The sequence below is a fragment of the Oryzias latipes genome, chromosome 9 (assembly GCF_053564925.1).
Source record: "Oryzias latipes strain Hd-rR chromosome 9, Olatipes_Hd-rR_3.1".
In the NCBI taxonomy this organism is placed as follows: domain Eukaryota; kingdom Metazoa; phylum Chordata; class Actinopteri; order Beloniformes; family Adrianichthyidae; genus Oryzias; species Oryzias latipes.
The window spans coordinates 19,158,373-19,184,996 of record NC_136245.1 but is presented as its reverse complement, the minus strand read 5'-3'; the positions used below and the strand labels follow the sequence as shown (position 1 = coordinate 19,184,996).

The 26,624-nt window shown below is 39.4% G+C and overlaps 1 protein-coding gene across 4 annotated transcripts in view; it reads right to left on the bottom strand.

Moving 5' to 3' along the window:
- Positions 1-6,417: 6,417 nt before the first annotated feature.
- The window catches only part of arb2a (ARB2 cotranscriptional regulator A), a 143,733-nt gene continuing 123,526 nt past the window's right edge, over positions 6,418-26,624 (bottom strand). For all 4 annotated transcript variants that reach the window (XM_004072645.4, XM_011479289.4, XM_078952871.1 and 1 more), the window contains one exon: positions 6,418-8,712. In XM_004072645.4, the coding sequence (XP_004072693.1) occupies positions 8,552-8,712 (161 nt within the window). In that variant the 3' untranslated portion in view covers positions 6,418-8,551. The remainder of the gene's footprint in view (positions 8,713-26,624) is intronic.

Here is a 26,624-nt window from a genome sequence, read left to right as displayed (position 1 = left end):
TCTGGTTGGCAAATGTCGGTTTGTAAACCCTCTGACCTGCAAACAGAGCTCCAAAGGAAGTTTGCGCGCTCTCCTGGATTTCTACTTGTAATTGATTCATTAATAATAAACGTGTTTAAAATACAACCAAACACTTAAACAAAGCACGTATTTGTACTTTGGTTTGTATTTCCCACCCCAGAGTAGATACTTTTATTTGAAAAACCACTACTTCATGTCAGGATTTGTACTTTTCCATCAGGGGCTTTTCCTCTAGAAGTATGGGAACACTGGCGTCTGTTATAAAGTGGATATTAGCAGTTTGAAACCGGATTAAAAGAAGAAACTGCATGGAAGCAGCGCAGGGATGGTGGATCCTGAGCCTGAAACAGTCTTTGTGTAAGTGGAACTGAGTGTGGTTTACAGAGGCGGTTGGCGCAGCAAACCACCAACCTGCTCTCGTTGCTTCACCATAGAGTTTGAAGCCTCAGAGAAGATTTGTGTTTAGTGAGAGCTCCCTTCTCTCTCTCTTTCCGACTCCCCTACTCGTAAACTTGCTTGGTTCCCAACGGGGCCCAGACGGGGGTAATTTGATAGCAAGTCAGGGTCAAGACAGTGCGCTGTCCATGGTACTGCGGCGGGGCCAGCCTGGATGTTATCATCAAATTAGACAGGACAAGTTTCAAATCGATGCCACCTCCGGATGTCTGGAGACCGCCAGCATGCGCACTTAAAGTCCTAACAAGTCCCCCCTGACAGGTCAACACCTCAGCACAAACACACACCTCTGAAGCAGCAGCCCGCAGGTCAGCAGAGCTGCGGAGGAGAGATAAGCGCCTGGAGTGAAGTACAGCTCACTGCTGCTGCAGCTGTTGCTGCCTTTTGGGTTACCATTTGGAGCACTTGTGTTTGGGAGAATGTGTCTCATTTGATCCCCATGAAAAACACAAGATTAACGTTTGGATGAAATACTTTTCTTCTTGATTGTCAATAAAATGTGACAAATTTGCTACAAAACCCACTTTATCGTTATTTTTGTAAGTAACCAAAAACACTGCTCAGATTTCTGTTTAAAATGTAAAATCAATTGTTTTAATTTTAATAAAATACCATAAACTGGCGTGTTTTTGTTATGGAAAACATGGGGTTTATAGAAAGTAGATCCATTGTATTGAATGTTTCATATTTCAGGAAAAAAAAAGATGGATTTGAGCAAAATTGGAGTAATAAGAAGTGAGAAGTTTCCCATTATGTGTAAGTGCATTATATTTTGGGCAGAGGGAATGCCATTAGCAGCCCTGTATTTGTGACAGCAGCGTGTCTGAGCCGGGAGGGGACCTCTGAGAGGAGGGAAGTGGGTCCTGATTAGAGGAGCTGCCAATCCGTCTCCGCCTGACAGCTTTGGCTGCGGGGATAAACAGCAATAAAGTCGAGTTGGCCGTCGTGTCGTTAACTTTCACGCACACACACAAAGCGCCGCCACCAGAGAAGCAGGTAAATTCACTTAACTCCTCTCAGCCACCCCCACCTCCCGTTTTTTTTCCTCTCTTGCCTATCATCGCCTCTGTCTCCCTCCCTGCATGTCAAACTACCCCCTTCCTCCGTCACCCCCCCTCCCCCCTGCGTCCCTCCCCTCCGCTTTTCATCCTCCCTGCTGACTCAGGTAGCGAAACACAATGAGGACCTCCGCGACAAGAAAGGAAGCCATTCAACCGGATGGAGAGATTGTGGAGCAGAGAAGGAGAGAAACGTTATATTTGAATGGCTGATAAAGAAGATGGGGACAGTCTAAGCCGTCGGGATAGAAAAGAAGGGGAGTGGGGTGTGTGTGTGTGTGTGGGGGGGGGGGGGGGGGGGCATTAGAGCAGGCTGCAAGGTGACTGCAGGCCCTTTAATAACACAAGTATATTAACTCGCTTAACCACGCAGATTCCAAATGAACCCAGATTCACTTCAGGGGGGAGGGGTGCTTGTACGGAACACACATCAAAACTTGCCAAATCCTGCATCACCTAGATCCCTCCAAGCTCTGCTCCCCCCTCCCCTTCTCCCCACGCGAGCTGTCTGTCACGGTGAGGCCCGGCTAATTTGAGTTCATTGGATGGCAATAACTTCATTTTACCTTCATCTATTTTTGGGGCTGGATGTAATGAGGATGCAGGCTGCTGCCTGTGAAAGGCCGCTTCCCCGCTTCATAATAACGTGGATCTCCTTCTTACCCCACGCGCGGCCCTGTTTATCCTCGGAGGGCTGCGTCCACATGATGAAACTCATCTATAATGTGTGATTTAATATCGCTTTCCTCCCGCTCCTCTTCTTCCAGCTTTTGCAACCAAAACAAGCCAGAGGAGGCTGTGCGTAAGAGTGGAAGGCTTTACTGCAAGACGAAACAAACAAAATATAAACAAGTTTAGCCGATTTGAAAAAGAAGTTTTCTAAAATATATATTTTTTAATTTTTCCCTTTTCGGATTATTTAATATGTTCACTTTTTGGTAAGAAAATGCAGTTTTTTGACATTGTTAATATAAAAATTACTACTAATATTACTAACAATAATGCAACTAAAATTAAAAATGGCAAAAGCGGTAATTTTATCTGATGTTTACAAAAGAATAGCAAAATGAGGTTTAATTTCCGGCCCAAGTGCTTTTACATCAACACTGCCATATTTGGGAATCGAACCTCCGACACATAGACGCGCAGTAAAACAAGCGGCCCCAGCTGCAATTACAGCCTCAAACGCGGAATATTATAGATTATATTCCATATCTGGTAGGTTTTGGCTCTTTGAAAGGTCGAGTCTTTATCAAGGCCTTTTCTGTCGCTATCATCTAATCGACACCTGTCCGTTTCCATCCCACATTCATGCAGGGAAGACAATACAGATTTATAAAATAATCTCCTTTTTTCGTTAATTTAAATGAAAAAAATATATAAACAAATCGACTTTATTTCAATTTGATGCTAAAAAAACAAGATTAATTTTGTGACCAATTGATATAAAATCGCCATAGTCTAACTTTTATAAACAACGTTTGATATATTTTGGAGATGATACACATATTTGTTATTTATTTAGTAAAAATATGGTTTTTATCTTTAAAATGTATTTTAAACTTCTATATTATGTCTAAAAAACGAAATATATGAATAATCGATTGAATTGTTTTTGTGAAAATTGCAGGTTTTTAAGGAGATGCTAGATGATAAAATATTTTTTGAGTGTTTGCTCACTTAAACAAAAGAAAATCCATGAGATTATATAACATTTAATTTTTAATTGTTTCATGACGAGTATCGCTTTATTGCAACAATTTTGATGACTATTTCGTGACTTTCTTTTGTTTATTTAAATAAAATAAAATGACATTTGAGAATAAATACTAAAAAATGTATTTTATATATATTTTTAAAAATATATAAGTGAGATTTTTAAGCCACAAAGTTAAGAAAAAGTTTTTTTGAAGTTTACATCCAACAACTTTTTCAGATCTCTAAGATGAATTTTTTTTTCATTTCTTTTTTGTGACAGTCAAAGGACATTTGTAGTAAATATAATTCCCAATCTACTTCGATTTGGGATGAACAAACGCCTTTTCTTGCTGTGGCCTCGTTCGATGTCCAGGCCTACAGGCGGATCACATGGCCCACCCTGAACCCATCCACCTCTCTGGCCACTCATCAAAACCAAAACTGAGCAACTTTACGCAGTGAGTCGTCGCTGGCCTGTTAAAGTGGGCCACTGCGAGGTGTCACGTTTCCACTCCGCGCTCCAGCATCACCCACCGCCCAACACTGCTTCCCTGGAATCATCAAAGAACACAGCCTGAAATCTTAAAAAGTCAGTGCCCATTCTTCAAATGTATTGCGTTTCAGATGCCCCCCCTCCCAAAACTGCAGGAGTCTTTAGGCCAGCAAAGTATTAGAGGAGGTGTAATTGAAGGGGCGGTGAGGGGATAGAGTGGCGGTCCGCCTGAAAGCTGCTATTAAAGCCAAATGGAGTGAACACCGTAAAACGGCTCTGCCAACAGCTGTCCCACAATCGGAGCATTATGTGGCAGGACTCTGCCCCCCACACACGTGTTAGGCCCCAATGTTGATGTAGTGGCTTCTTGGAAGTTCCAGACAGCCATGCCAAGAAAAGAAAATAGGAATAACCGCAAGAATATGATTATGCTGAAGTTCTTCGCCTGTAGGAAGTTCCGATTTATGCCTATAGTCTATGAAGGTTTTTTTTTTCACTTGTCTGCCAGCACTGATTTTCATATAATGACCAGTGGAATTGCTTTTTTCGCCGGGATAGCCGATTTGCTGCGCATATTTCCACACATTATCGTTATAATGGCGCTTTTTGATAGGAAGCCGGAGACAGGTGAGAGCAGGAGGACAGACGGTCATCCTGCCTGCGCCCCCGAGTCCATTAGAACCATTACGTGATCTCCATTTTTTGGGGGGGTGGTGGTGGGTTTCTTTCCATGACATGTGATGACCATCTCACTATGGAGATATCACACATGACGCAAATAGTTGCTTCTTCTTAAAAGGCCCACACTCCCGCTATATGGAACCCAATCTTCCCATCCGACACTTACTTTCCTCCGTCTTTCTGGTCAATTAAAGCTTCTTCTAAATGTGACGTTTGCCTCCTAAATGCTAATATGAAGAGATTGAAAAGCTGTTGCTTCCAATTGTAGTTTTTCCTTCAGTCATAAAAACATTTAGTGTTTCCAATTCACAGAAATTAGGAATTTTCCTCAGAAAAAAAACGTATAGTTTGTCTAAAACGCAGTAGGTTTAAACTCTAGTGCAACTTTAAGCCTATTCCTCAAATCAAAATAGGCTATTGAACATATATTTTTCTCACTCATAAGGAGGAAGAAAGAGTTTTTCCCTGCTTTAACCCCCCCCCCCCCCCCCCCGCCCATTTTTGAGATTGAAAGTAATATTTGAAACAAACAAATGAGCAGATAAAGTAATTGAAATGCATTGATAAAAGAAGGGGGCAAATAAATGAGAAAGAGAGACTACCTATGATTGTTAAAGATATTTTCTCCTAGTACACCCGATAAAACATTGATTGTTGCAGTTAGTTGACCCGTAAAATTCGGGGGTTAGTTTTCTCCTCTGAGCTGAGCATATAATTATGCAAATAGTGATCTGACAGTGATCCGAGGGAGAGTGTTGAAGGAGTGTGTGTGTGTGTGTGTAAGAGAGGGGGGCTGTCATGGGGTGACATTCCAACTTTGCTCAACGCTGGTTTCTTTGGAAGAAGTTGGTGCGTGGATCTGAGTGGGCAGGAGCAAGCAAGCGTGACAACTACTCTCTCAAAGGAAAAATTGAAATATCAGTCGGTGGCAGCAATCCTTCCAAGCATTTTTTTTTAGTTCAGAATTGATTTTAAAGTTTAAAGTGGATCAATTAGCCATAATGTTATCTGTGCGTCATGACGCGCGATCAATTTCTCTCCCATAAATTTGGATTAGACCTTTTAGTTTGGTTTTGCGTGATCAAAGATTAATTATTAAATCATTTTTATTTGCATTATTTTACTTATGTGACACTAAAAGTTGTAAATCATCCGCATCTGACGGATTGCAAATCAAGTCAAAGACGGAAACGGCAAGAATTCCGGCTCTAAAATGTAATGGTTCCCGCAGTGTGGCTATTAATCGTCTGCCTTTGATGAAAGCTGACTGGAGGTCATAATTTATGATACAGCTACATCATTGCTTTGGACGGACGGCAGGTTGTTTAATTAAACTCAGGGAAAAGTCAAGCCGGAGCAGAGTGCTCCTCTCGCAGCATCCCGGGGCTGTGGAGTTAAATTTGTCCCACAAACCGACGCACGCGTGTGCGCCACAATTGCCGAGTCTGATCCGTCCCTCCTCCGTCCACCCAATTGTTTGGAGTTCAATTAAAAGTAAAATCTAAGATTTATCAAAAGAACATCGGTTTCCAAACGATGCGCTGAAACTTTTTTCATTCTGATTCTGTCTGGAGCGGCTGCACAGTTTCTGGTCTGTTTTCATTTTAGCGCACTTCTCACCACTTTGGAAATTGTGCTAAAAACTGCAACCTTGAAGCTCTCAATAAGAACAATACTGAAAGGGAGAACAACAAGCTGTTTTCCATGAAAAGTAACATGAAAAGGACACTTGTAGTTGCAAATAAAACAAAACAAATAAACTTAACCATGTTGCTGGGCTTCGTATTGTGGCGTAAGTGTTGAGATAGTGACGCACACAGCTCGTTTTACACTGGCTGCTCGACTTTCTCATCCCGCCGCGCTCACTTCACACTTTCCAGCCACATCTTTGTCACTTGTCTGCTGCACCTGCCTTTCCACTTTATCCAAACGCTTATACGGGCGGTCCGGCAGGCAACCCCTGATAAAGAATGGATCCAACTCACTGGGTATTAACAATGCAAGCAGAAGAAAAAGACAAGAAATACTTTATTTGATTTAATAGGTAAATTACAGTTTTGAAGCATGTAAGACAATATTTGTACAGAAACACAGAAGCAGTTAAATCACTTTTAGACAGCATGGGTGATCAAAAATAACAGAACCTAATAACATTATGTCATTTGACAGAGCATTTTTAATTTCAAAAACAAACAAAATAAAAACTTTTGATAAAAAACAAAAAGGGCAGTTAGGTTAAATCAATACCAGAGGAAAAGAAAAATAAAATCTTCAAGACCTAAAGTAATAAAAAATTGCCCCTCCTTTCTCTGCAGACATGTGCCTTGGATTGAGGGAGTCCTCGCATATTCACATCTGCTCATTTATGGCTTGTTGGATATTAAAAACGGTATGATGAGTCCTGTTTATTCCTAAGGCAACATTATACACATTGTAAAGAAAAAAGAAAAATCAAGAGTAAGAAAAGGGCACAAAGGTGAGCAACAGAAACTCATCAAATCAAATAATAAGCCAACTTCTTTTGCAGGAACCTGGGGAGATCTGAATCAAATTAAAAGAAAATTAGCCATCAGCCACACTTGTTTAATGAAGGTAGAAATATAATCCAGGAGAGCCTCAAAGCACGCACATAAAGAGCAGGAGAGGCGGGGCGTGCACGCTTCACAATGATGGCGAACAGAAATGTACAATTGCTCAATGATATCACACGTTTCCATATCCAGTTTTGAGTTTTTCCGAATGTCAAGACGCATTAGAATTGTTTTCCATAAAGCCTTGAATGGTTTATAAAGCCTAAGCAGCTTCCGTTTTTTTGGTCACATTTTTTGTCATAAACTCAGATTATGTAGCGCTAAACAGGGAGACTGTCACTTTTAAGTACATGACGAAAACTTGGCCGGATGGACTGAAAATCCGTTTTCTTTTCCCCTCAAACATCTGAGAAAATATCCTTGTGGCTTAGAAAAATATTGAAATCTTGAATTTCCTGACATTTGTAAGGTGATATATTGGGGTTTTATGAGAGCTGTGAGTTGACTTCTGGCTCCTGGGAAAATGAGATATCCCTCAAACCTATTTTGATGCTTGATGTTAAGTGATTTTATATATGCAGTCTCCTAAATTCTCTGTAATTAGAACAGGTTGTGTTTGTTTTATGTGTTTCATCACATTCAATCACCCACAGGCATCAATTACAAGGATATCGCACTGGGGGAAAAAGGAAAAATGATACATGTGTATAATAAACAGAGATATGAACTCTTTACAATTTAGTAGGACGCAAAAGTACATACTTTCTTTGAGATGTGTTGACTTAATAAAAAAAAAAGAAGGAAAAAAGAGACTGGGAAATTGCTTGACAGCCCAACATTAAGAAAAAAAAAACCTGAAACTTTTATCATTTCTGGGAACCTCATAAAAAAGTTAAAAAAGTTGAACCAGAATTTGACATGAAAGCCGTTTAAAAGTCTAAACAACAAAGGATGAGTGCTTCCCCTTTATACAATATTCTGTGAGTTTATATTTTGAAATGACAAAAATAAAAATATTCAGGCTTAAAGATAAAATGACCAGATGAGATAATTTTAGGGGAATAAAAATCCAGGCTTTAGGACCAGCAAAGGAAAGAGGGCGGGAGGAAGAGACTGAGCAGTACAGACTGGAGGGCAGGCAGGGCATTAGCTCAGTTCAGGCTGATGTCAGGACAATTAGAGGTGCACCACAGCGCATTGTGCACAGCGCCTGTCAGCCTTAATCTCTGCTGCTGTGGCCCGTACCCACAGCCAGGCCACAGCCCATGGGAAGCAGCAACACTCAGGCCCATATTGCTTTGACAGTTGCACTCAACTAGAAGTAATGCAAAACATTATTGTGTTGTATACATGGTGACCCTGTACTTTTGTCTCTATCAACTAGGGGACTGTGTGAGTGCAAAGCCAGGAAGAGCTGGAGGGGAGAAATGACACTCAGGCAAGACACTGAAGAGAAAAATCATGAGAGAGGTTACAGAGGACGAGACAATGAAAAAAAAGAAGAAAAAGACAGCAGACCGTTTATGAACTTCCACATTTGATTCCAATCTACCCACTTCCTTATCCCACACCTCAAAAACCTGCGTCTATTCCAAAGTGATGTCAGTGCCTCACTACAGATCCTGGTGTTTGTTTTTGTGGGAGCTGCTGCGCGTGGTGACGGTATTGGAGTTCTCCTCCTGCTCCTCGTCTTCTTTTGCCTTTAGGGCCTCGCTGAAGAACTTGAAGATGGATTTGAAACTTATCCAGGAGGTCAGCTCATGTCTCTCTGTGCCTTTAGTACAAACGACAAACACAAAAATAGTTGCTTACTGTTTGCTGCAGGGATGGAAAAGTGCATAATGACTATTGTAGCAAAATCAATAAACACAGTTCTGTACTCCATGCACACAAACTAATACTGAAAGAAAAAAAAACCATTATGGGGGATAAGTTTCAGAACCCCCTCCACAATGAACTGCTTCTCTCAACACAAAAGTATGTGAGAGCCATGGCAGCGTATGACCTGTTAGTCCAATGAGACTGCTTTAATTTGTTATCCAAGCGGATACCTGATAATCAACACCATCGCATGTGTGTGGAGATGGAAAGAGGTCCGTCCAGAAAAACCACCAGAGATATGCACAATGAAAGCACTAAGTGAAACCAATGGAGCGGGAGTCATTCATTCATTGGGAAAGGCAAGACCGAAGCTGGAGATACGTAACTAGCGGACATATCAGGTGGTCTGGCAGTGGCAGGGGGAGGCAACAGTGCTGGGTTTCCCTCTGACCTCCTCTAGGTGAGCGAATTCCAAAGTTGGGGTCACACTTGAAATCTGGTACATGCGCCTCAAGTTCCTTTAGGATTAGGGTATCATAGGCCAGATATTTCATTGGATAGCTTGTAAAGTCAAAGGTGGCAAGCTCTACAACAGAACACCTTGGCTCCGCATAAGAGCACTGATGATGAGAGCAGACCACGCTTTCAGTTCATGCTCACTAACCATGCAGTGCTACCAGATAATGCTTTTTCTTTTTCTACTGTCGCCATTTAGGAGGTTGGCTGCTTGGACACACAACTGTAACTGGACCTGAAAAGCTTAATTCAGGGGGCCTTTCCTTGTCCATAGGGACAACTGGTTCACTGTGAGACAATATTCACAGTTTCATTCTTGCCTTGGTGGATCTACAACAAATGCATACATACCTTTAGAAGCAAAAACTCCAGGTAACAGTGGAGTTCATGGTAAAGAATTGGACTGCAAAGCAAGAACGTTTGAAAAAAATACATTTTCTCCACCACTGCATTTCATAGCTGCTGTTGAATGGTTCTCTGCTATCCTGTGTTGGGCTTTTGCCAACAATAAGGTAAACAAATATTTGCACTTTGTTCTTGTCTGTCCCTGTGCTACTTTGGATTTAACTACTATAATGCTATAACTGTCAATGCAGCCATGCAAACCTGAGCTGTATACTCTAAAGTTGTCCTGACCTTGGTGCTTTCCTCACTTTACAGTAATGACCTTTAACATTTAACACACTGACCTCTAGAGACCCTTGGGTACCTAGATTGGTCATCCAGTCCTGGGAATACTAACAACTGTTTCAAATAATTACAGTACAATGATGAAGTCCTATAATTGCTCAGAAATGGCTACATAGATCTGCTTTTAACAGGAAGCAACAATAACTTGTTGAATACTTTTTAAATATATTTTGATCAATATTTATCTTTTAGAAAGGTGTACACACAGCAGATTGCCTACAATAAACTAAACTGAACTAAAAAAAAAAAAACACTTGGCTGCAAAATGCTATTTTTTCTGGACATGTTTGAGAAATAAAAGTGGACAAATTTTCCCCAAAATTAAGAAAAAAATGTTAAAATATGATTTCAATAATTTATTTTCTTTACTTTTCCAGCACTTGTTTTGGTTTATGTTGCAGCAGCCGCAAAAAATAAATAAATACAAAAAGAAAAAACTGGACCAGAAAGCCACAGAGATACAATTAGAAAGCACCTTAAAAGCTTGGCAGACAGGCCTCTGATGGCCGCTGAACTGACCCCATGTTTATTAGATTGACCTCTGCTTGGATGCATTAATGCTGCTGGCATGTGTGTGTTTATGTGCAAGATTGTAAGTCAGGAGAAAAGTGAGGTTCTTGCCTTAGAGGGAATTTCTTTCTTTCTTTTTTTTGCTAGAAGGAAGTTGTGTGTAATTTGTGTGCATGAGGATGTGCCAGGCTTCTCAACAAGTATGAGATGAGAGACAAAAACAGATGTAACACTGAAAGTAGAGTGCAGTCAATGCCTTGGGTCAAGTCTACTGTCCAGTCAATCACTGTAATCAATAATCTGATTGACTATTTCTTACGAAGGGGCCCATCAAATCATTTATTAATTGAAACAAATACATTCTTAAACATCTAATATATAATTTATAACCAATTTATGACAACTTTTTTTTCCATTTATTTTCTTTTTTGTTGGTCTTTCCCCCACTGGTGTTCTAACTTCTGTTTTTTCCTTTTTCTTTGTTTTCTGTTTCTTTGCAGACCTGATCAATTTTGCAGCGCTTTCCCATTCCCCCCGAACTGGCTGTGAACTTCCCCGAACGCCGACAGCCTCTCCTCCCTATCCTGTCGCAGTTGGGGGTCACGAAGGGGGTGTCCATGCGCCAATATGCAGATGAGCCTGTACCCCTCTGATGACTCTTATGTTACGGTCCACCCATCTCTCCGGGGTTGAGCCTCTTATCTGAAGTCCAGTACCTCCGACGAGGCTCACACAGGGACATAAACTTACAAATAAAAAATCCCATTAAAAAGAAGCATCCACTCTTCCTTTTATTGGCTAAAATGCACTGGTGCTAATGGATGTTGTCAAAGCAGTAATGTGAACTGATTTAGAGGTGGCAGCGCAGTAACCAGGCAGAAAAAGAACTGAAAAGTAAGATTTATGTCAGCTCTGCTACAAGTCCTAAAAATATCTTAAAAAGGAACAGAATCTAAAAAGACCCAATATGCCTAAGATGGGACTTTAAGTGCAAATTCTGTCTTATTTTAGAATAAAGTTTTTTGTAAGCATTTTCTTTTACATGCATGAAATATGATGAAATGAAATTGCATGCTTTGTGAACATTAAATACAGTGATGACAACCCCCCAGAAAAAAAGAAAAGAAAATCTCATTATTGTCATACTTTAATTGTAATTAGTAATGGTAATTGCACAAAGAGACAGCCACATGCAGATGTTTGATTGTACGGCAGAAAATTGCCTGTGCAGAGATATGGTCTGAGGTGAGAGCTCCCCGGTGTGCTCTCAGTTTGACCATTCTGTGTGCATTTCCTGAGCCTGCCTCATTATGTGACAGTTAGAGAAGAGCATTTGATCCTGGATATTTAGCCTCCTCCTCTCTGTCACAGCCTCTGGAGCCCGCTCAAAGTAATTGACTGTTTGATCTACTCTGCTCTGATGCAATAGGATGATACAGGCGCTCGTAATTCAAGAGTCTTCTTTTACCTGGGATACACTTGTACGTATTTCCACAGTCACTTGCTCCAAAACACAAACACATACAGAGTTGTTATCACTTGTGTGCAGTGAAGTAAAAGAACAGAGGAGCAGAGTTCTGAACTGGAAACAAGGAAACTCCTGCATAGCTATAGGCCATGCTTTCTTCCCCATGAACCAAACAATACGTGCTGTTGCAAATGGAAATCGGCTGTGATTGTCACAAATTTCAAAACAAACGCTAGGTGACTGAAAAGCCAAAGTGACGCCCCGAGTGATACTCTGACAGGAAGCGCAAATCAAAGCACACCGACTATAATTAGGTTCCATCTGGGCTACATTATTTAAAGCCTCACCAGTTAATGGCTTGTGTACAAATGGCCTCTTTTACTGGAAGTAATTTTTTTTAAATTCGTAATTACATTCATGTAAAGGAGACCATATCTCTTTGCTACAGTTATAATATCAATACATATTTCCAATTATTAAGAGCACTTTGAGCCAAGAGAAATGTAAAGTGAGTACTCTTCTCTGGGAAAATTAACAAATGTGGCTGCCGAGTGGAATGCTGCACACATTAACTGAAGTTCAATTACAAAAAGAGAATCAACAGCGATAAAATCAGAAAACAAAAAGTGCAAAAAAGAACACCTGCCAGGGCTAATATGACTAATATTATTGGATGCTGAAGGAAACATTTTCTCATTTCCTTTTGTCGGGGTTTTCACGGAAAAAAAAAATACCCTAAGCAAAGGATTATCTTATCAATTTCCTATCGGGGGTAACCTAAGCTTTTGTTTTATCTGAATGTGAGGCACAGCTATGCATTGTGGCGTGTGCCTTGGCTGGTTGTAACCTTAGCCGGGTTAGTATTTGTTGAGAATATCTGTTGCATGCATCAGCGGAGGAGAATCGCTATCTGTATCCTGGTTGTCAGACGATCGGATTTCCGCTCCTGACGCTCTCTTATATTAAATGATCTTCTGGGGTGAGTGCAAGAGTATGCTTACAAAGTGTGTGCCCACACAGTCTGTTCCTGTTAAAACCTCGATGTCTGCCTGTCAAAATGCAAAGCCCACACATGTGTAGTTAGGTATGTGTATTTGTCACCGTGGCTTCTGACATGTATAAAGGGCAAGGATGTCATTTAGTCCCACATGGCTGTCTGTGGGGGGTGGGGGGTATAACACGTTGCAACGGAAGACGAGGTCAAAGAAAGCTGAGGCAGGTGACAGGTGGTCAGCCATGCTGCCAAAGCTGCGCTGGCCTCTACAACTAAACACGGAAATGTCATCTTGAGTCAAAAATGTAATTAATCCCTAACACCTATCTTCATTTTCCACTCAAGGTGAGGATATTCACATCAGACCCACTCTGGAACACCAATACGATCAGTCTTTGTCTATGCTAAATTATGCGTTTTGAATAGAAACCACGCTACACTAAGCCGTCACAGGTTTGCTGCTTTACCAAAGCAGGGAAGAAATGCAGGCATCAATCCAGAAGGAAACAAAAATGCACCCAAACAAAGCTTCTTTCATCAAACCAGTTAAACAACTGTTGCCACTTGAATTAAATTCATCTTAAATGCCTGTTGGTGAGCAGGGTCTACCTCCCCCACCACCGTCATCCATACACCGCCCTTAATTGCTTTGCTTTTTATTGTGCATTGTTGATAGACAAAAAGATGGCAAATCTCATTACACATTTAGAGATGATGAACCTGAATCACTAGCTACAGGCGCTGCTGAGGAAAATGTGTTTATTTAGAAGAAAACACAAATAAAAGTGAAACTAAATCTACTAAAAAGCCAAAAGAGAATGGAAAATGACATTTACCTGTTGAAATCTTTATCCAGTCTAAGCTACTCTACAAAATAAATAATGGTACATAAATAATGACATTGTTCAAATAACAGTGTAGCTGTAGATTGTTTATTTTCTATTCCATGAACTATAGGTCATTTCCTTAACCTGCCATTCCTACCAGCTCTCCAAGCACTGAGCCCGGACTGAGTGCTTTTTTATGTATATATATATATATATATATATATATATATATATATATTTTAACATAAAAGATAGCCTTGGTCGCAATAAAAGACCCTTGTTTTTATAGACTTGGATAGGAGTATTTACAAGATAACCCTAGTCCAAGGACTGCACAGAGTATTTGATGCTAGTGTCAGATTCCGCTTCCCAGTAAAATATCAAAGGAACAAACACGCCCTCCCATCTAAAAAGACCTTTCAATGCCCCCTGCTTTGCACAGCTCTGCTGACGGGGGGGTTTGTGTAGAGTTCTTGGAAATAGAAAATAAAATCTCTTTCAACTATGTTACTTTTTTAAATGAAAAAGAAAAATTCAATAAAAACAACAAAGATACAAAGAATCAACAACAACAGCAAACACTGTATATAATTTATGAAAACTAAAATAAACAATGCATAAAAGGGTAAAGAAAAAAAGATACTACTTGTTTTCTGCCTCATGTGCTTTAAGTCTGAGTTTTGTTATATTAGTTACACATATTGATCCTTTTGACAGTCAGGCCAGATTGGGTCTAAGAATTAAGCAGACATATCACAACAAAAAACACAACTCTTATTTACCGAAATATGTGTTAATAATTCTATTTTAGCAGCTGACCATGTCCATAAAGTTACAAGATTTTTTCAATATTGTACTTATTAGTTTTTCTAGTATTTCCTGTGTGTACAGTCTTTTACTGTGACTGCTTAACTTTTTTTTTGATTTCCAAACATTTTTTTGAATGTAGTAAAAATAAATAAAAGTATAAAACCTAAAGCTAGAAATAACTTCTGTGATTATTTGCAATATGTAGAGAATGCATGACACTCCAGTAAGTTAATATAAGAAAGAAGCCCAAACTAAAAAGCATATAATCAGTGAGTAAAAAAAATTACACACACACACACACACACACATATATATATTTTAAATATATTTTATTATATATATACATATATTTGTAACAAATGATGTTAACGTTAATTTTGAACTGAAAATAAAGTGTTCCTAAATGAGACAGTATGTGGAGTTTGTACTAATTTAATCAGAACAAAATGTTTTCCTTCTTTTTAAAAATCAGATTAAAGGGTTATTCGTTAAAAAATAAGCTTAAATGTGTCTGTCTATGTGACAAGGTGAGATGCAGAAAAACTTTGAAATAAAAACTAAGCATGTTTAAACACATATATGGGTGGAAGGGACTTTTTTTTTGGATTATTACCAATACATTAACACTGTAAACAAAATCCTACTCTCCTGTCCAGGCCTTTTGTTGAATCTTCACAACCATTGGTTGGGACTAAAATGGCAAACACTTGGGAGCTGCTAGCTCGCCTGACACGGTTTTGTTTTTTGCCAATTGAGGAGCAATGGAGAGCTTTTGTTTCTCTACCGAGGCATAATGTCTCAAAGGCAGCACAGCTGAAAAGAGAAGCCCACACAAAGACTGTGCAGTAATACACACATACATTTACATGCATTCAGATGGGCACAGGCGCTCACGCACAATGATGCCTGGACAAGTGTCAGGACAGACAACCTTCCCAAGCACAACAGGAATGAGATGGGCTGGAAACAGGGCATGCGCAGGAAAACAAGGACACTCAAGTATGTAACAAAGAAACAACGACACGTGCACCTCCAGGACGGCCTTAAATATAGAAGTAAAACTACATTTATACAGTACAGACACTAACACATCCCTTAAGATTTAAGGGGGGTTGAAGGTACAGGAGGTCTCATGTTTCTGTGAGACAAACAAGTAGATTTAGTTGGAGCGCATTTTCAAAAAAAAAAAAAAAAACATAACAAAAACTAACAAACAAAAATCTAAACTTTCCAAGAGAAGTAATACAGTGAAGTTTCTCTGAGGCAATACCAAAAAACACAAGAAAACAGTACAATAACAACTGAATGAACTTCATTTAATACAAAGTCCCAATCAGTTTACCTAAATTGAGGGTTTTCCTGCAGCATTTTGAGTCTAATCAACAGGAAAAGGGAATGAATAGTTCATGTTCCAGTGCACAAACTTCTGCCCTCTTGCTATAAATGTTGAGACTACCTTTCACAGCTGCTTTCATTGTTTATAGAGTACAAAAAGTGCCACGCCTTTACAATGTCAAAGTAAAAAAAGTGGCTAGAAACAGCAGAACGTGAACTCCCCAATAACTGCAGAAACACTTGTTTCGACAAGCTTATCATTTAAAACCCATTTAGCTCTGAAAGTGGGCATGGCATTGCAATATTGTATCATATGATGGAATCTTTAAAAGAGGGAAAAACCGAATCTAAAGTGACAAAAAGCAGCTGCCTTTGGAGCTGTGGATACAAAAAGGCCCTGGAATGCAAACAGTGGAATAGCTAGAGCTGCTCAAATTTTACTTTCGCCCTCAAACCATTGTGAGCTGCAAGTGTAAGTGAGAACAAACACACACACTTTGGTTTTTGAGGTTAAATGATATGTAAATAAACTCTGTTTTACCTTAACAGATTTCTTTTGCAGCTCACCAGCAGCAATTTAAGCATCACTTGGCTAAAACCTCAGTGTATGTGAACAAAAAGACATAAACAACTTGAAACAAACCACACGACTGGATGAAAGCAAGCAAACATGGGCATTCGTGAAAGCCTACAAGTATTACTGCAAGTAGTTGGATTTACACATACAACACTGAATATACAAAGAGACCAATACAAGAACATTTTAGACTTAAAGAACATTTACTGCACAGAATAGCAATTTGCAAAAGTTTTATTCAGTTTTTTGTTTTGCTCCAATCAATGTTACAAGAGACGCTACTTAATTTACTTTTTAGATAACTATGTTGCAACGCAGAAATAAAAAGGGAGACATTATGTGTGTGTTTGGGGTGTGAAAAGGACATACTTTTGAGAAGATATAGTTCAGGTGGGGGAGGAGCAGGGTAGAGGTGGAAATAGCAGGGAGAGAGTGTTGAGGGTGGGGCAGGGCTGAAATAGATCACTTAATGGAACAAAGTGTAATTAATGGGTCAGCACAGATAACAGGGCTCTGGCCCTATCTGGGAATGCACTAATAGAGCTGACACACTCTCAGCAAGATCAGGGAACAGGCTCTCTTTCTGAGTACCTGTGTGTGCAATGTCTGTGCACTGGAGCATCTTTATGTGTTTTGACACACAGTTGATAAATAGTAGGTGGAGAAACCACTGAGGTCATAGTTTAACATAATTTCCTCCAAGACCAAGAGCTGTCATCCTAACGATCTAAAAAATGAATATGGAGTATGTTTACATTTTTCAAACCACAGCCTCCGTCGCTCTCATGTATGTTCTCCTCATTACATCAAGGCATGAGTGATGTTATTACACTTGGCGAGGCAGCACGCCTTCAGCAACAGGGATGTGGTTGTTTATGGAGAAATGAGGAGAAGGAAGCCGCCTGGTCAAGAGAGGGTCAAATCTGAAGTGTTCTGACAAAAGTAAACTGCCACAAACCTCTCCTCAAACTTCCTGCCTGAGTGTAGTCCCTGCGTCAGGGGAGCCCGTCTGGAGCCAAGGGGCTTGTGCATGTGAGTCGACAGGGGTGTTGGTTAGATTTCAGTATTTTTGAAGACTGGCTGGGGAGGGTGGGGGAGGTCTTGCCGTCCGGCACATGCCTTGGGATAGTGAGACGGCGAACGATGGACAAGGCAGGAGAAAGAGGATTTCCCTTGTTTGTCTCAAAGAGTGGACGTGTGTTGTCACACGCAGAGAGCGAAGTCTGTCTTAAGGATGGCTTTCTTTGTGTTTGTTTGTGTGTGTTTGTGAATGTGTGCATGGCATGAGGTCGAGTACATCAGGACAGCTTTTTGTGTAGGTGTATTATGTTGATGCTTCTTTCAGGGACACATATCTATAGGCCATCTTCTTCAGTCTGGTTTAGTCAGACAAGGCAAGGCCACACCAATACTAGCTTGGTAATATAGACACCCTGCAGTACAATATATTTATGTACAAATAAAATCTTACATATTTATGTACAAATAAAATATTTACTGCCAATTTATTCGCCTTGAAAAGCCAGTAAATATAAAATGAAGAAAAAACGCAACAGTCTTTAAATAGAAATGCGTGATCTCAGCGGTGGCAAGTTGCATATTAAGCTGTAGGTGATTGTGTTGTTAAGTGTGTTCTGCTTGTGTAAGATGTAGCATCAAGGGGTTAAAAGGAGAGGGACGAGACACCAATCTGTTAGGACAAGGGGAAAACAGCTTCAAAGACTCAACATCAACCCACCTCCCCCACATGCACACACACAGAAACACAAGCTGACGGACAGTCCGTCGCTTCCAGCATATCTTTACTTTGTCCTTGGACTGTCTGAATACCACTGGAGGCGAGCATGATTTGAGAGAGCAAGTGAGAAACAGAGACAAGGAGACGGAGGAAAGAGAAGAAAGACAAAAATGAATGAGAGGAGAAGAGAAAGAAGGTGTCCCTCAACAACGCCTATAAAGATAACTCTCCTAGGAGCTTCTTTTTCTTGCTATCACCAACCAATGCAGCATTCCTCAGACTAAATGTATGTTGATGTATGTTTGTAAATGAGTGGCAGTGAAGATTTATTAATATAAATGATACAATATAAACATCTCTGAACTGATATTTAAAATGTCAAAAGTTAAAAGAATCATTCTGCCATTAAGTTTTAAATATTAAAAATGGTACTGAAAAAAAATCCCTCCACACATTGTGGGAGCATTTTGAAATACAGACTCATTATGATACATTGAATTTATACAATTACTAGGATGGCTGATCAAGAAAAGATATGCATAAAAATAAACAGTTGTCTTTCCCTTGAGAAGGTCCCTGTCACATTTGCTCAGTTAGATTGCACCATATATATATATATATATATATATATATATATATATATATATATATATATATATATATATATATATATATATGTATGTACAAATACATATGGGAGGCCATATTTCAGCACTTTGGGCCTCGCCTTGACATTAGCTCTGATGCAGAAAATGTAGGACTGGAGGGAGGTGGCAGTACAGGGAGTAATTCTCTATAGACCCTTATGTAAAAAATCTGATTTTCCACCTAAAATAAGTTTCATTAGTTTAAAAGGGGTTTTTATATCCTATTCTCAACATGTATGAGTTTAGGGGCATGATACTTTGGCTGGTAGGTGGCCAGACGCAATAGAGCTTCAGACTTGATGTTATCCTGCCTCACTGTCTTCTTCAGAACATATTCAGTTTGGGGTTGTGCACGTACTACTTTAGGGGGGTCTTCCAAAAAACAGGTTATGTGAGTTACCACGGTAAGTTTGAGGCTAAGGAAGCGGATAACCTCAGCTTTCGGTTCCAAAATTGGAGGTATGTTTCAGGGTGTGCGTAGTTAGCAACTCATGCTCTGAACATAACCTGGTCTGGAGCAGGTTTAGTTGAAGGTTAGTTGGTTTCAGAGAGGTGAAGCAGCATGATGTGTCCATTTGAAGATAATTTAGTTGATGAAGAAGCTCAGATAACACTTTTTCCACCGTGAGAGGGTGTTAAGACCACGTATCGATGTTGTAAAGATACAATTTTTTTACATTGATCTAACTTAATTATTTGCTTCAGTTAAGATCAATTAATTTTTTGAGTTCAGTCAACTTAAGAATAACACATATGTTACTTTCATTCAAATTAATTCAATGAAGTAGGTGTAACTTTGGTGCTGCTGTTAGATCGGCAGCGCAAGGAATTGTGGGATACCATTCCTCGCGCCATTGCCATTACCAATGCTTGTCTGTACTGATGTGGGTTTAAGTTTAGGTTTTTGTCTAAATATGTTTAGTTGTAGCTGTTTTACTGTATTTTGCCGAGTTATTTTATCCTGTTAAGTTGAATTCTTTCTGCACCATGAGTGAGAGGAAGGGAGAGGATGATAAGGTTATTTAGCAGCCCTAGTGCAACAGTATGGTATGAAAATTGAAGTTAGAGTCACATTAACCCAGGGTTACCAAGATGTGCGTAATTACACTAACTCATATATCTGGTCTTTTGGAGCCGACATTTCCAGAGTAAGCAAGTTCAGACGGACTTCAGCCAGAGTTCAGGGTTAAAGTCAGGGTAGTTTAAACTTGCTTTCTAGAATACCCCCCCAGGTTTCATTGTTGCTGTTCAGAATAAAATGAGTAGCATCAACGATTATCTTTCCAGAGCATATTTGTATGCCACATAAAGACAAGCTGGCATCATAAAATAAGCAGAATGACAGCTGCTTGCTGTGAAGAGCAGCATGTTTTGTCCATAGTCATTTACATAGGACACAGGTTGCCTCTGCCACTACCTTACAAGGCAATAACAGAGGTGGTATAAAAAGGACATGGAAACAATTTGATGCTGTTTGCAATAGTGCAATTCGTGAAACATATGGGTGGTAAAATAAAAAAGGCTCACTGAGAAAAGTGAGAGTGATTGGCTGCTGCCACAATTGTCAAATGGAGATATAGATAACTATGGGGAACAGCTGACCTTTCAATAAGCTGCTTGTAGTCCCAGCTCGATGAATTTTTTTATATATATTAGAATGTGTCAGTCATAGCTGGAATAGTTATGTCCTCTCACTTCTTGCGAATGCGCAGAGTTGTGGCCACTATTTTAGTCATATTAAAATTGATCACATCTGGAAATGAAGACAAAAAAAACCAAAACAAACATTAAGGTATGGCTATTCTCAACCCAATTATTACTAAACTATTCACAGTAAAGTATGAGGCAACAACTGAGCACTTGACAATGCATTGCTTGTCAGGTATAGACTACAATCTGTCTATATTTTTTGGCTAAATATTTGAATGAAGAAATAACTCAGGAAATGCCGGCTAAGTAGTCTTTTCTTCAGAAAGACTCTCCAAAGCAGTATAAAAAAAATCTTGCATGTGAAAAAAACCCAAAAATAAACACAACATGAACAGAGTTTACCAAGCAGGTCATTGATTCCTGTGTCAGAGCAGCCATGACCTCTTTAGAGGCAGCGAGCACATGAACCACAGACCTAAATAAAGCCGATTCACCCGCCCAAACAGAAGGCGAGACCTTTATCTGACAGCGTGAGCCAACACCAGATATGCGCTGTCTTGGCTTGACCTTGCAGCACTTTAAGATTTATCATAACTGTAACTGGGATTGAAGGGATAGGTATGATGAGCAAAGGGTCATTGGTTTTCTTTTTTTTTGAGTGTGTGAATTCCTAAGCACGGTGGTATGAATGTGCAGACAAGACAGCCTTATACAGAGGTAAGGCAGGTCAGGGTTGGCACCCACCCTCTCAATCCTCCCGTATTGATTGGTGAGAAGACAGAATTAACTAATCAATACTTTTGCACTTGTAGCGCAAGATGAAGGCACCTTAAAAACTAAACTAACAAAATAACTGCAGCCTAGGTTGAACTATGCAGAAGGGGAACATTGATCAACTCATATCAAGCTCTGTCAACATGCTTAGCAAATTTGATTTTCATTTATAAGTAGAATCCAACTTTTGAGAGACCAAGTGTGTGTCTGAAGATCTCAAACAGAAAAAAAAAATACAATATGATTTGTGCATCACAGAGTTTTTAATACACATAGGAAAAGGAAAATGTTTTTAAAAATGTTGTAGGTTTTAAGCACTGCAACAGAAAAATAGTATGTGTCAGAAATTAAAGTGCTATAAAGAAACTGGGCGAATATGGAATCTACCCTCCGTCATCATTTAAAACAAGCTGGGAACACTATTGGCATTGTACAATTTATGCTTCACAGTTCAAACACAGTTTTATCTGTGCATGGCCGCTAAGTGATGTGATTTCACTTTTTATTGCAGCCACCTCTTTCGCTCGTTTCATCCACTATCACCCCTTGTCCTCATGTAATGACGGCTGATGGGATTCCACATGCTCCATGCACAGACTTTCAGCTGTGCAGCCGTTGAAGAGCTAGCGTGGCCTATTAAACAATTTGTAACCTCATCCCATTTTTGCCATCATGTAAAACCTCCATACCAGACATCCATCAGAACACATGCGTTCTTCCCTTTGTACGTGCACATGCACTGGCTTGGCCATAGGCGGTTTTAAGTGCTATAGAACATGGATTCGACTGCCTCATATTTCACAGCAGTTACAGTTTCTTTCTTTCTTTATTGCTCTGATGGTGAGATGGTGTCTTAGATCAGAGCAGTCCACTCTGACCTGTGATCATTCTCGTTTCAGTGACCCCACAACTGCTTGAGAGTTGTGCCGTAAAACACTGCTAGGTCAAAACAGCTTTACTGAAATCTTTTCATACTTACAATTTAGATGCTATTATTGCTTGTGATCTTTTTTTTTTCCTTTCAGAGGATATGCTAACAAAGATATATTCATTTTTATTGTTCCTATGGTAAATAAAAACCTTATCAAAAATCCAACAAAGAATAAATTGGGGTGTGTTTTTTCTTTAAATGGTCACAAATAAAGGGATCACTAACTAAATTTATTCTAGTTAAGAAAACACCAGCATATTGAACACAATCCTGCAGCTATTTTTATTTTTTTCATTTTGTTTGTTTGACCCAAAAAAAAGTTCTGCGTATTTCCTATTGAACTGAACAGCCATCATGTCTTGTATCATTAGACTCTTCCTCTGCATCCCTGCTTTTGTTTTGTACTATAGCTTTTCCGCTTTTCTGTTATCTGATCACATAGGTTTGTGCATGCATAAAAAACACCCAAAACAAACAAACACTTCAACTTTAAGGAAAATCTAATTTTTCTTTGCTCCATTTATCTCACATTATGGTTTTGTATGATTTCTGTGGTGCAAAAACTTCCCTTTCTTGCATGCAGCAGGGAGCATGCCCCATCTGTGCATGTCCCATAAGGGAACATGCAGAGAGATTTGAAAATCTATCTTCCACAGGGACTTTTCTTTGCAGTTGCTCTTTTTTTTTGTCTATTTCTAAAAAAAGGTTAATTTCTTCAGCATTTCTCTACTTTCTCTTGTCTCTGGCTACTCTGCCATTTTCACTTTTAAAATACTTTTCTAACTTGTGAACTACCAAAATGTTAAAAATTGCATGCTACAACTCCACTATAATCGGCACATCTTAAAAATGCAACTTTAATCTCTTTTGTGTTCTCAAATTCTCTTTGACACAGCTGTTTTATGAAGACAGATGAAGTAATTTTCTACTACTTAAAAGTTTGGATTTAGAAACAGATAAATAGGGACACTTCTACATCAAAAATAAAAAAACGAAAGAGGGATAAAAAACTGAAAAATTTAACACTAACAAAAAGAAAAACATGAAGAAATTCTGTTAAACAACATTTCACATTCAATGGGCATAACAGAGTCCTTTAGAAATGTAAACTGACTTGTAAAGGTTTTTTAAGATCCTCTGATTTAATAAAGGAGAGGAGTATTGAGAAAAGAAGAAGTCTGGATAAGGTTTCCTTGACCTGCCTTCTATTGACAAGATCTCCAGTTAATTAAGTGTTTAGTACATTCAGGTACGTGGGTTTTATGTTTGCAGAGTTTTACATTGGAGACTAAATTCAACTCACTGCTTCCTCTTATTCAACACTGTTGCTTCTCCCTTATGTTTTTAGTGTTTGTGCATGAACATACTTTTTTTTATTCTTTTTACCAAGAACCTTTTTGAAGTTCTAGGTAAAGCCAGAACAGCTCAGACAGTCATTTCTGCATGAAAAACGATAAACCTCTGAAACAAAGAAATTGTGTTGTAGCTAAAGCTAATTCCATTCTTCAAACATTGTTCCTGGCTGAGGATGACACATTTGTTCATGGTGTTCTCATAATCCAGGGACACAAAACGTCAGAACCTGATGCCTGTGTGATCAAGAGCAATCGCAAAGGTGAAGAGGAAACTGACAGTGGGAACAAAAGCAGTCTGTGACATGGCTAGGTAACACAATCCTGAAGTGTAAATGATGAGTGCAGAGGGCAAACAGTCTAAGTATGTTGGTTACACACATTCCTGCCAGGTATAGGCAGACAATCATACATCCAAAACCAAAGCGCACACACATAGTGAACAATTGGCACATAATGTTTGTTTGGGTGGAACTTGAACTTGTCTAAGCCTCAGGGCCAAAGCCAAGCTGGTGTGGGCGAGCCCACACAATCACATATTGAAACTAAGAACACCTGAACACCTGGAATGGGCTGCACAGCACTGTCACCCTAACAGGAGCTGTCAGACTCCAGGATGAAAGTGACCCAGGGCTGGGGGAGGGGGGTACACCTGTGCCATGGGAGGCCCCCGGTCTACGATAAGGATCCTCTTAAAAACACTAATGGTAACAAAGTTTCTGGTATTTAATTGGCACTTAAAGTGGATTTCACTTAAAAAAGATGAAATAACTAGCTGCCTGCCCACTTTATGAGTCTCAGGTCGGTGACCACAGCTAACAGCTGTCTAAGTCTGTCTGTCTTCATGGGGTAGCACAGTGGGCATTTTTTGCTTCTATGGCCAGTTTTCTGAGCTAGTCACGCATATGCATGAAAGGCCAGGCTCCCAAGCTAGTTGCTGCAGGGCAGATTTTATGTGAGTCTTTCAAGCAATCAGGGCACCTTTGATCACTGCCCAAGACTGTTTATCCCAGCACTTGTACTTGTCTGATGAACAGTGGCAAGTGAACAAAATAGTTTTAAGAAACATAAGCAGAAGAGTTCAGACAAATGTAGTTGAGGGGTGTTTTTAGGTCCTGTACTGCCCTCGACCTGCAAATGCTGGCATGCCCTGTCCTGCTGGTGGCTACATAAAGAGCCCCAGGGTGGGCTGGGGTAGGTGGTTGGAGAAACAGACATAGAGTCGGCATTACCCAGATAATCTCATTAGGGAGGCAGCTCTGCCAATCTGCCAGGGGTCAGCTGGAGTGCTACATCACTCATCGAATCTTTGGCACTCTCTCTGACCCCTAAGCAGGTTAAGAGTGAAATGTGTAAAAGCAAGGATGGGTAGTACAGGGAGCAGAAATGATAGTAAAGGTGGAAAAGAGAAGTAAAGACAACAACTACAAAAATATTGTTAAGGTCAAAATAGTTTAGGAAACACAGACACATGTCTGTTGTTAACACTTTGAGTAAGAGGCCTAAAACTATAGTAAAAAAACACAAACTAAACATAATCAGAGAAACCCTGGGAGAATTATTGAAAATGATGAGAAAGAAAAAGAAAAGAAGAATAGAAAGGTTTTAGTGATGGAGTATTATGAATTTATAACTAGTTACATCCACTACACGTTGGTTTATTGTAACTATGAGGGATACTCCAAGGCTGTATTTGCTATAGTAAAAATAGGCTAAATTTAATGATATAGGTGAAACATGTTATACTCAACAAACTATGTAATGCTTTGCATAGAGGGAAAATGAAGACTAAAGTCTTGAAACAATTCTGAATCCATTATCCATGATCAATTAAAAGTTTTAGAACAGTCCAATAATTCTAGTTTTCTATTTAAACTGACTCATTGTAATGTCTCGTGGCATTCAGAAATTAAAAAATCATACAAATGAGAAACTAGAGTAACTGAAAGGGAGTGTAGAATCAATTCATAGATGCCAATGTATTTATAACTCATTAAAGTAGCCTTCTTTTACTTATATGCCTGCTGAACACACTTACAACATTCTCTTTACAATGACAATAAAATCTTCTTCAGAAAGTTTCTTCCAAGTCTCTCGCAGTAGTTTTCATAAATGTTTGCCACTTAAAGATTGATTTGCTGTCCCTCTTCTGTCCAGTTAATACCAAACCAGCTAAATGAGGTTCAAGTCCAAAAACTGTGCTAGGATTTTCCTTTTTTAAAGTTTAGCATCTTGTTTTTGGTCTTCAGTAGCTCTGAAAGACCTTGAATTAATGAATTTAGTTCATTATCTTGTAGGATGAGTCCCTAATCAACTTGGAGGATACCAGGGGTGCGGCAAAATGATGTAAATTCTGAATGCTAAGATTACATTATATAAACTATTTGCTGAGCAAACAATTTGTTATGATTGTTAGCTATTAGACTGCGCAATTGTTACATTTTCATTTGACCAGTTTCATTTAGTAAATTGACTCTCTGCTTGGCTAGCTTTGTGAAGCTCTATTAAATATAACCAAAGTTCTTGAATGTGTTCTGGTAATTTGCATTGAGACTGTAAACTGCACACTAAAACCGTAATCTCCATACCTATTAAAATAGTCAGATTCAGCAAAAACAATAGGGTGTACTGAGTCATCTAACTGTCAGCCAGTTCTCAATGAGCAAACTAAAAGTTAGGGTGGTCAAATGGCTCAGATCTAGCTAAAAAGTGTCTCAAAGAGGTGTTTTTTTTAAAGTTGCTTCAAGTACAAAGGAGAAAGTGTGAGAAGACAAGACTGGAGCTCACAGTTGACTTCAGTGAGATTTGCAAGGGTAAGATTTGGATAATCTCCCAACAGTGCCACTGTGAAAGGAGATCTGAGGAGGAACATAGGGACATTTAGGATAAAGGTGGAGTACTCGCTTAGGCACGTAAATGGTAGAGGGGAAAGTATCAGATCTTCAACTGAGATTTGACCTAGTTCAAAACGCAGGTTTTGTAAAAAGCTCCGAACTATGCAACAAGCAAAAAATCAAAGCTTTATTGCTGACAGTGCAACACAAGC